This window comes from Populus euphratica, unplaced genomic scaffold (assembly GCF_000495115.2).
Source record: "Populus euphratica unplaced genomic scaffold, PopEup_1.0 scaffold65.1, whole genome shotgun sequence".
Taxonomy (NCBI): Eukaryota; Viridiplantae; Streptophyta; class Magnoliopsida; order Malpighiales; family Salicaceae; genus Populus; species Populus euphratica.
The window spans coordinates 472,225-484,014 of record NW_011499943.1 but is presented as its reverse complement, the minus strand read 5'-3'; the positions used below and the strand labels follow the sequence as shown (position 1 = coordinate 484,014).

At 36.6% G+C, this 11,790-nt stretch overlaps 2 protein-coding genes across 2 annotated transcripts; one reads left to right on the top strand and one right to left on the bottom strand.

Annotated features, from left to right (window-relative positions):
- The first annotated feature begins 2,151 nt into the window (after positions 1-2,151).
- Positions 2,152-4,312, top strand: LOC105137234 (glycosyltransferase family protein (DUF23)). Its single transcript, XM_011042913.1, has one exon. It carries the CDS (start codon positions 2,292-2,294, stop codon positions 4,128-4,130), a length of 1,839 nt encoding a protein of 612 aa, XP_011041215.1. The 5' UTR covers positions 2,152-2,291; the 3' UTR covers positions 4,131-4,312.
- A 1,781-nt stretch (positions 4,313-6,093) lies between these two features.
- Positions 6,094-11,107, bottom strand: LOC105137233 (uncharacterized). The gene is made up of 9 exons (XM_011042912.1): positions 10,362-11,107; positions 9,802-9,838; positions 9,601-9,679; positions 9,430-9,475; positions 9,248-9,346; positions 8,219-8,287; positions 7,790-8,138; positions 7,518-7,663; positions 6,094-7,203 (listed from the first exon to the last, which is right to left on the bottom strand). Exons 1-9 carry the CDS (start codon positions 10,794-10,796, stop codon positions 6,370-6,372), a joined length of 2,094 nt encoding a protein of 697 aa, XP_011041214.1. The 5' UTR covers positions 10,797-11,107; the 3' UTR covers positions 6,094-6,369.
- Between the last annotated feature and the right edge of the window lie 683 nt (positions 11,108-11,790).

Here is an 11,790-nt window from a genome sequence, read left to right as displayed (position 1 = left end):
ACTATATATATATATATATATATATATATATATATATGGACCGATAGATTGTACGTAGGGCAAATCATTTAAATTTGTAGGCCTTTATTGTATATTTATAGACAAATAATTCGTTTCACCACGAAATGTAAATAAATGCCTTTATATTTGCAAATTCATTCCATCATTAATGTAAATGCCTTTATATTTGTAACGTGAAATCCAATTTCTAGCTGTTTATGTTTCATCAATACAATTTCTTAACATCCAAGCTAAATTATCTATTATTATCTATTATTATTATTATTAAAGATTAAATGATATCAATAGTAACGTGAAATCCAATTTCTAGCTGTTTAAGTTTCCTAAATACAATTTCTTAACATCCAAGTTAATTTGTCTATTATTATTACTATTATCATTATTAAAGATTAAATGACACGAATAATTTATTTATTTATTTATTTATTTTACTGTGACATGTACAAAAAACCCAGCAAATATGCACTGTAATACAGCAGAGACAATTGAAGTGCGCAAGAGGTTATTGTATGCTTAGAGTGTATGTAAGGTACATAAAGTCGTGGTGTTTTTCAGCACTTAAAAATACAATAATAATTTTTTTAGATTTTGGATATTGGTATATCAAATTATATAAAAAATATAATCGATTGAATGATGTTTTTAAATAAAAAATAATTGAAAAGGCAAACGTTTCCATTAATAAAATGCCACTGGAGAAAATAATATAACGTGCATGCGAACACAATTAATGGACAGTCAGCTCGACCTCGTCCACGAAGAGAATACGTGTAAAACTTGGTCATGCAAGCCAAAGCATTCACAGGAAACATAATATAATATCCTCTTTGATCTGGCAAAAGTAGTCAGCAATAGAATTAGTCACAGCAGTCATATTTGATCCTGTGTCTTCCTAATTAATTCACTAATACAACCATCATGCATTGATTAGGTTTCATCTTTATAAACCCTTTTTTATTTATTAAAATAACACCATTTCTTTTTTTATTAAAAAAACGTTTGAAATATATCTTCTTAGATGGTATTTTATTTTTAAAGAAAAAATCAACTCACATACACACACACACACACAGAGATTAACCGAATTAATAGAGATTTAATTAAGTTGTATCGATCCCACATTACGATATTAGTATTTGAATTCGAAAATTTGAGGGAATTAGCAGCGATTTTAGATTAATACATCACTAAACGATTTCATATTTACTAATTAAATCAAGGACTCCTGGATTATCTAGCAAACGGACGTACGTAGTGCAGGTGTTCCTGAATTTTTAATCCGCTAGCCAGCTTGAATAAGATAAGTCAATATTTTATGGAAATCGACCAATATTAATATATTAATAAATCAATTTCTGGGCACACAGAACCATATCTCCAGGATTAGAATCATGGTACGTGGCAGTCCAATACAATCTAACATGATGCGTGTATATATGCAATCCCCCAATGACCAGACAATGCCGAATAAATAAAAAAAAAAGAAACTAGAGAACATGTTTAGTTAGTGGAAATTAATGAAGATGGATTTTTTCAATGAAAAAACATAACAAATACATTAAAATAACAATTATTTTTCGTAAAAAAATCAAAACTATAGCTTATAACGGTTATCTCATGTTTTTATAATTCATTCAAATTAGAAAAACAATGATATATAGTTAACTAAAAAAATATGTTTTTAATTGTTAGATTTATGATAAAAATTAAATCTATAATTAACACTAACTAAATATAAAAAATAAATCGAATCTCCTACACCGCTAAAAAGTGTTCATGTATACATGTTATATTGTTAATATTTTTTTAATTTTTTAAATAAATCTGAGCCCCCAGAAAACGAAGAGGAAGTTCTTAAACAACCCATTTATTTAGTAAATTATTGTCACAAAGTGAGTGATTAGGAAAAGAATCTCTTAAGTAATTAAATAAAATCAGCGTTGTAATAAATAGTCACAGACAATCCAAGTATAATAACAACATGCCAAAAAACAGAATAAGAAGCCGCCCCTGACGCCATCCTAATGCGACCCTGACCCGACCCGGCCCGGCCCGGCCCATCAGCTCGCCACCTCTGAAAAGTTCCGCCAGTTTCTTTTCTTCTATATATGCTCTGTGATTTCTCTCTGCCCTCCCTCTCGCCAGCCGCAGTTTTCATCGTCGGCGTCATCATTATTATTATTTATTTTAACTAATTAAATAAATTAACTTCCTTCTTCTTCATCTTCTTGACTTTTTATCTTTCTTATGAAATTGAGAGGGAAAATACAATGAATATAAAGAAATCCCCCTCCACACCCCTTCTCCGTTTACTCTTAATCTCTCCTCGCCCTTTTGAATTCTCTGAAACGATGCGTCGTAAAGTCTCCTCGGCGTTTCTTTTCCTCTTCCTCTCCGTTTTCCTCTTTGCCTCCTTCTCCCTTTATTTTTCCTCCTGCAATCCAATCTATGCCTCAACGGAAATCAGCTTTCCGTCTGTTAATCTAACCGCCATCTCTAAGATACCAGGATATTCCTCCTCCTCCTCTCTTGCCATTAAAGAAGACGTTAATCACCTGACGAGACACGTGGCGTCCATTCAAGATTCCTCGGGGGTAAAATCGGTCTCTGTTTTGTTGCCTGATTGGGAGGTTCTTTTGATTGTCTTGCCGGAAAGTACCCCTCCGATGACTGCTTCAATATCCGGCAATGATTTCTTGTGTCTTTATCCGAACAACGAGACTTCTCCGGCGAGGTTCTCCGGTGTTTTGCCTTCCACGAACCAGACAACATTCAAGTGCGGCCTTCCCAAGAGAAATCGTCGGCGGTTGCCGTTCTTGTCGCCTGTTTTGATTCGCTCAGGAGAGGAGTTCCTGGTTTCGTCTCCGCCTCCGGAGCCGATGATGAGATGGACTCGCCTTGCTTACGAGTCGTTTACGACTGAAAACGATGTCGTTTTGTTCGTCAAAGGATTGAACCATCGGCAAGGGATTAACCTGTCTCCCCAAGAGTTAACTTGCGTTTTTATTGATGAGACTAGCAATAACGCGGTCAGAACAGCCGTTACCAGCTCCATTCAAGAAGTGTTCAGGTGCGACCGTCCAGACTTAACGTCGTTCAGCTATGGCGGGGAAGGTAACGGCCTAAACAAACGGATTAAAGTCTCCCTTGAGATTCGTCACCCAGGGGAAAGCAGTTTCATGATGCCTTCTGTCGCGTACTATATTCCATGGCGCAAGATAGAAATTGAAAGGCCGAAGTCGCTATTGTGCGCCAGCACCATGGTTTTTGACGTGGCTAAGTTCTTGAGAGAATGGGTCATGTACCATTCGAAGATTGGAGTAGAAAAGTTTGTGCTATACGATAATGATAGTGATGATGACTTGATGAAGGTGATTAAGGAGCTTAATCAAGAGGGCTATAACATTGAAACGTTCTTTTGGATTTGGCCTAAGACACAAGAGGCTGGCTTCTCTCACGCTTCATTGTATGCTAAGGATTCATGCACTTGGATGATGTATTTAGATGTTGATGAGTTTGTTTTTGCACCATCATGGGCTACTTCATTACAACCTTCGCCTGATGATGCGATGTTAAGATCCTTATTGCCGGCGAAAACTCAGTGGTGGTCGGATCCTCGGCCGATTGGTCAGGTTTCGATTCGTTGCAATGAGTTTGGTCCATCGAATCAGATAACACATCCATTGGAAGGGGTGACACAAGGGTACACTTGCAGGAGAAAAGAAGATAATCGTCACAAGTCTATAGTCTTATTAGAAGCAATCGAACATTCATTGCTTAATGCAATACACCATTTTAAGTTGAAGGAGGGGTATAGAACGAAGCCAGTTAGTTTAGAAGTTGCTGTGGTGAACCATTACAAGTACCAAGCATGGTCTGAATTTAAGGTCAAGTTCCGGCGAAGAGTGTCAGCGTACGTAGTGGACTGGACACAAGGTTTGAATCCCTTGTCGAAAGATAGGGCGCCAGGATTAGGGTTTGAAGCAGTAGAGCCAGCAGGGTGGGAGCATAAGTTCTGTGAAGTGCAAGATGATAGGTTGAAGCTGCTTGCACAGAGATGGTTTGAGAAGCAAACCACGGCAGGAAGTAAAATGGCATGGCAAATATGATTAACATTTTCTTTCATTCTTTTTAGTAGGAACAGCATAGAGAAACCATAGATTAAACCACAATTATTTTTTTTGCCGATGGCGAAATTGTTCAGTTGATTGGTTAAGCTTTTTGGAAGGCGTGTAAGAGAATATGATCGAAAGAAATACAGAACAACATGAAGTTGTAGAATTAGTATTTAGAGTTATCTTGTCTTATCTTTAATGCTCTTGTCCTTGTTTTTTCGCTATTTGTTTTATGCGTTGCTTTCCTTGTTCACTGCTATGAAACCCGCCGGGTCAACCCGGACAAAACCCTCTTTGTTGTGCTTTCCTTGTTCACTGCTATGAAACCCGGACCCGGCCTGCCGGGTCAACCCAAACGAAACCCTCTTTGTTGTAATTAGGAACTAGGCAGCCATCCATCTCAAAAAAGCAATTTGTTTGGTTCTATATGGTTTTGAGTTGGATGTATCCAAGTGAAATAGCCAGCTGTTTTATGTTTCAAGAAACCAAATTTAGAAACGAAATTAGAATACTTGTCTTATGAAAGTGATTGCCTGCTTGACTGGCCTTTTCTGACAATATATATATATATATAAAACAAACAAGGGTATGCTTTTTATTCATAAGAATTTGAAAAAAACGAAGGGAAAGAAAAACCCACAAATGTTATGAAAGCCACCCTCTAATATGTGTGGTTATTTTTATCTTTGAGTATTTTTAAAAGCATATTTTACTTAAAAAGTATAATTTTATATTTTGGAGTATTTGTTAATATTTTTAATAAGATGATGTTAAAATTAAAAAGATATTTAAATATATTTGAAAATAAAACACCATTGAAAAAACAATATCATCAGAGCGCCAAAAACCACACAATATTGAGTTAGGCACCAAAGCATGAATTTGACTGATTCAATGGTGATTAATTACTTGTCAGGTTTGGTCTTGCTTCCATTAGAGAACGAAGTCAAAAGTCGATGCACACCGGAATCCAAATTATGATGAGGTGTAGAGATTCTTCCGAGTTGGTGATTTTTTTTTAATATCTTTTTTATTTGAAAAGGAATTGAAATGGTGTTTTTTTATTCTTTCAAATTTATTTTTAATATAAAAATATAAAAAGAGTAATTTTAAGTGAAAACAAGTATTAATTAAAAAAAAACACCTTTAAAAAACCAAAAATAAGCATGACACGGTGTGTTGCTTGATGTAATCCCAATTTGCAAGTATACCCATGCCAGTTCCACAAGGCAAAAGGTACAAGAATCTTTCGATTCAAGGAGTTCCCTTGGTGCCATGGCATTGAAGAACACCTCATGCCTCGTGACTCCATTAATTACTTCCACCCTGCCCTCGCAAGATTATGGTTTTCTGTTGTTTTTTTGTTTAGAATTAAGCTTCAATCAAGATTATGATTTAATAAAATCCTACTATTTTTTTTAAAATAATAACTCAAATTGTATTAGTTTTTAATGTTTAAAGAGCAGAAAATAATTTTCCTACTAATTTCTCATTAAACATTAAAAATAATTCACACATAAAAAACTTCTAGAAATGAACTTTTCATAAACCGCTGCGCAAACAAACAAGCAGAACCTAAGGACAACTTCCATTTCCGTGGCTAAGACAGGAAAAGTCATCCACGGTCCTTTTGCTATTGGACTGGCTATCAAGCTGCAAACGTGGCGCGTCTGAATTTGAAAGGGAAATCTGCTACAAATGAGAAAGTAAGAGCAATCCTTTCACAAACAAGCTATGGATCAAGATGGGGGTATGGTACAACTTTGAAAAGCTGGATCGGAAAAGGAAAAGTTCAAAATTAAAGGACTGAAATGGAAAGTATGAAAAAAATTAAAGGAGGGAAGTGATGAGATGCATAAACATTATTATACATCATACAATAAAACTAAACTAAAACATATCAGTGCACATTTTTGTGTGCAAGCCCTTCCATACAGTGGCTATCAATTTCAACGACAATACTTGAAATATCTAAAAATCAAGAAATCAATTGATCCATACTAGTATAAAACTGTGGTTTAAACCTAAAAATAATGATACATTAATCTGTACAAAATTCTTCCCCTACGCAATTTGATGCTATGAATCATTCCAGTAACGAGTTGCAAGCCACCCTCCATTAAAAAATGACTTGCCCCTATCAATTTCTTTTTCTTTTTCTGCTGGAAAATGTTCAGACCTAATACTACATTACTCAACATGTTTGGTTAGAAGGAAAGGGATCCGTTCAACCTCAGAGCTGCAATACTAAATCTGGCTGCCGTGGTGAACCAATTGGCACGCTGGAAGTAGGTGAACCAGGCGCCATGAATCCAACATTCAGGTCTGGTGGAAATGGAACAGTACCTTGTTGATGATGGGGTAAAAATCCCTGCCAAGATGATTTGCCACCAAACTCCGCATTGCGTAATGTATGAGAGTCAGAGCTGGACCCTAAAGCTGCGGAAATTCCAGACCGCAATAATCCACCTGAAGTTTCTGACGGCATAGCCTTATTCGAGTTTACATTGTTCCCAGGCATTGAAATGAAGGTGCTGTTACTAGGTGGAACCGCACCAAACATCTGGGAAGGCACTACACGGTGCAGCTTCTCCAAACTGAACTTTCCTGTAGGTGCCACAGGCCGCGCCATCCCCATTTGAGATGAAGAATTATATCCAAATCCTACACTGAAACCATTCATATCAGGATGAATCATCGGTTTCTGCTGAATTGAGACAGTAGGCAAAGATTTCGTCCCACCAGTAGCACTGTTCAGTGTAGTTAACTCATTTTTAGAATTTAATCCACCAACAATTTCTAGCATGTCTTCTTTAGTCCATGTCGCATCTCTACTCGAGGAAGTTGCAGGTTGAAATCTGCTTAAATGGTTATCAGATATGGGGCTGTTTAAAACCTCATGCTTCTCCATTGTTTTATTTTCTCCTACCCACCCAGGGCCGAACTCAAATCCTGTTGGCAAGACACTTTCAATTTTCTTTGAAGCAATTCTCCAAACAACAGGCCCAAGATCAGCAGCATATCGAGCAAGACTTCTTGCATAACCATGCTCAGAGCTTAAACCTACCTAATGCACATCAAAGTAAAAATGAAATCAGGTTACCAATAGATGAAACCGTATATTACCTATAAACTGAAAAGTGGGAAAAAAAAATGGGACGGATATATGGCTAGTGCCTACTAATTGATTGGATCATAAACATATGCCCAACTTATGATTAAATGAAAAAAACACTATGGGCAAAGGCCACATGCTGCAGGGTGTACTCGCTCCTAAACAAATGAATGTGAAAAAGTCATATTGCAGGAGACCAACATATGGAAAATCAATTTTCCATTAGGAAACCAAAACAAAGTTCTAAAAGTTTCTTCTGACATTACCGCCATGAGTTGCTTTAGTTCTCCATCAAAGGTCATCAAGACAGATGGCTCATGGGAGTCCAGTGGATGCTTATAGGTGTCACGCTTGTTCTCATCTAGCACAAACGGTTTCTTCCCATACTTTATCACAGCCTTCACAACAGAAGCTGCAAGACAAGTAAATACATCAATAGCTATTGGATAAAGATAGCCAATTGAAAAAAAAAAAAAAGAGTTCAGAATGGTATGAGGACAGAATACAAAGCAAGAAGCAGAGTCAAGCAGTCCCATGCCTGGAAATTCATTTTCCCATTCAGATAACCAGGTAGAATGATTTTCGTTGTTGTGGGACCCGTGAGAGGCCCTGACCAATGAATCGGCAGGCTGGTACTTGTATGAAGAACTTCTTCTGAGATTGTAACCATTGGACAAGCTATTATTATCTCCTCCGGTGGCAAGAGTTGCATCCGAGGATGCTTCAGGACCAACACGATCAACAGGAGACCTCTCAAGTGCATTTTTCAGCTTGCCAGAGCCAGGTGGCCTCCCTCTCCTCACAACTTTGGGTTGTGGTTCACTGTCATCGCTATCTTGCCTAAGATTTTCAAAGTCCTTCTTTGCAATCTCTTGCATGGTCCGTGCCTAAATAAAAAATGATGGTTTTCAGAAATAACACTAGCAGAACTATATAGAATAGTAACAGAATTGAGGCGAAGCCAAACCTGTCGATAGTAAATAGTATCGGCGGAGTTGTATTGCATTGCATTTGAACATATCAAAAGAACATCTTTCTGCACAAAAGAATTGTCAAAAGTTTCAAATGCCAGCAAGAATGACATCATACATTTTTCCACAAGCAAACCAAGAGTACATGAAATTGATTTCGAAGTAAATAGCTAGTTGGCAGGTAAACAAAATATGCCATTTTTTCTGTATATCCATCCTTGCGCAGTTTCATTTTGTCCACAGGAGTTCCAAGAGCCCCACATGGGACAGAATCATAATACTCTCTGTAAATGCAGTCAGTTGCGTTACTTGCACACATTTTGCGTGAGGTCATTGCTAATCCTCACTTCAATGGTTTAATTACTCCATGATCTAATATCTGTTTTGTCTCCCGGTAAATGCTAGCAAGGAAGCAATCGATATAAAAGTAACAAAGTGGGGTTGGTATGTTATAAAGAAAGAGACCAACAATCTGGACACATCACAGCAAATGTTTAAATATCTTCATAAGCTATTCAATGGGAAAATCATAACTCTTACCTTAGCAGATGGCAACAAGTTCATTATGGTGGTATTTGTTAAATTTCCAAAAAGATAAATGGGGGTTAGGTGTTAATGTAACAACTCTTTCTGCAATTAACCAAACTACCAGCATAGAAAATTTTGACCATCAGATAAGGGTTTCAAGGAAACACTATTCTACAGAGTAGAATTCTTTATTATCTGTTATACAGTTAGACTCCGACCCAATGCAAGAATGGATGTTCTAGTATCAAACATATCTTAATTACAACATCCATTTCTTATTCAAACATCTTCTTATGGTTTAAGAATAAATCTCCTGTCAGGTTCCACACATATCAAAAGCACTAAACAACCACATAACTCTAACAAGTTGAATCAGTGAAGGAGATTCTCAGATTGTCTATCCCCAATTCATAGACTCAACTTGTCATTGATGCAACTCCACTAAGAGAAGGTGACTCACAAATCCAAGTTAGTTAGCAATATAATCTCAAACCAACCTCAAACTGTTCCAAGTTGGTGTAGGCTCCCTCATCTAACTTTTTCCTTGCTGTAGAAAAATCCATGGGATTCTCAATGATATCAAAGTAATCAGGAAGCTGTACCAAAATCAATTCGGTATCAACCAATATTCAATTATCTTTTAAACAAACACAACACTGCAAAGTGATAATAAATGCACCTCTTCTGGATCCACTGGCTCAGAGAAAACCCCGTAAGTGTCCTTCCTGCAATCAACAATTTTGCAACCAGACCAATCAAAACCCAATTGAAAGCAACTGATTAACTCAATCGTAAGAGGAAGACTACAAAAGGAAAAGTAAAAATCTAAGCAGCTAAAAACAACACCCACTTTTGAAGTCTGTCAAGAATGAAAACCAGCAACTTTTTGTCTGGCAAAGGTGTGGTGGGACCAGGCTCCACCGATGACCCTGTACACACACAAACATATATATAATATATGGCACAGTTTTAATTAATTATTTCGCAACATGCACTTTTTAAAGACCTCCCAGAAAACCCTTTTCATGAGATTTTGAGTTTGAATTGATACCATGAAGAGTGTCTGTCCCTTTCAAAACCTTTTCATCCTGCAAGAAAAAATTACAAATCAGTAAATTAAATTATTAGTGAAGAAATCATGAGGAAAGTTACAGCAAAAGCAGAGAAAGTACAGAAAAAGAAAGAAGCTTAGAATTATTAGAGAAAAGACAAAATTAAGCTTTATAGACAACAAGATCTATGCTTCTATAATGTTGGGCACCAGACACAAGATTAAATACAACAAACAACTAAGAATAAAATATTTATGGTAAATATTCGAATTTAGCATATATAGAAAATATTAAAAATATATATATAGAAACTTGAAATCCACCACTCCGAGGATTTTCAAAATAAAAATAAATTACCAGGAAAAAAAAGAAGAAGAAAACAATTCTGACCAGGTCAAACACAACAACTCATTACGATCGAACTAATTTAAACACCGAATAACGCGCGAAACAAATAAAAAGTAGCATTCAAAAAAGCTGAAAAAAATCGCTCTGTTCTATGTTCTAATAAAAACAAAAAATAATAGTAAAATAATAAAATTTGAGGTTAGATAATCACCAAATCACCAGATCCAAGACGGACGGCGCTGATCTTGTGCCTCCTAGTTTCCTCCTCGTGATTACCGCCACCAGCATTCGATTCAGAGTTTGAAGGAGCCAACGTATTGGAATTCTGGTTGTTATTTTTTTGAGAATTCAATCCTCGCAAGAGCTTATGCTTCTTCTCTTTACGCTCATCGTCTTCGTCGTCTTCTTCGTCGTCGTCGTCTCCATCAATCCATTCCGGTGCATAAGAATTAGAGCTCCGGCGAGTGGATCGACGGTTGGGAAGGACAGGATTGGAATTGAGAGAATTAGGGTTTTCAAGGTAATTAGGGCTTTCTTGTTGTTGCTGTTGCTGCCTGAGAGAGCGTTTTTTAAGCTCTAAAAGAGAAGGTCTTCCTTTTTTCTTCTTCTTCATTGTTGTGTCTGGCATCCCTGCGATCTCACCCATTCCTCCCCTCCTCTCTTTCTCTCGAGCGGTTTTTTTTTTTTTTTTTTTTGAGTGCTAGAAGTGTTTTAAGTTTATTAGCGTGTGGCAGTTGTGAAGCGTACGGACCGCGGGAGAAAAATGGTCACGTGATGCGGGGGCGAGAGACGCGTGGTTTAAATGGATTTTAGCACGGGTATAAAAATCCAAACTAACCCGGCTGGTCGACCCAGTATTCAACTGCTGAAATGGGGCCCGAATTAGTTTGGACTGAAAAAAAATTAAAGATATAAACTGGTTGAACAGGTTAAAAACTTGAGTTAATCTTCATTTATTGACTGGGTTAAAATTAACTTTTCATCCCCGGGCTTTGATTTTTAATTTTCTTCAAAAAAAAATCGTGTTTATTTATTTTTTAAAAAATTAGATCAGCCTGCATTTACTTAATTATTCTAACCACCATGATATAGTGTTTATTTATTTTAGACCATGTTTTTTAAAACAAGATTAGTTTTATTTTATTAAGAAACTCAAAATAATATTATTTTAATTAAAAAAAAGAGTTACCCTCTCAACTCACGGGTGCACTGCCTGGGACTTGAATCACGTCTGATAAATATGCCTTTAAGACATTGCTTAATTGCCGCGGTCTCCTTTCCAAACATATTTGACAATACGAGCTTGTTTTTCATGTGCAATATATATTTTTATTACAAGTCTTAAAAACATGCAACGGCTTGAGAACATTACTGGATGGCAATATGACAGGGTAAAATCAAATCAAATCAAATAAACAGGTGGTCTGGGCCGTGGCATGAGCTTGGAGTCGTGGGCCTAGCCCACTGGGCTTTAGAAGGATCAAACTACCTTAGCACATTCAAACTATTACATTGACTTCCCTGACCCTTATCTATTTAAAGTGGTTGATCTCGTTATAAAGGGATTTTCTAAGCTTAAGATTCAAGGTTTGTTTGGGAAGGGATGGAGATAGTTTTTTTTTTAATTTTTAATTTTTAAT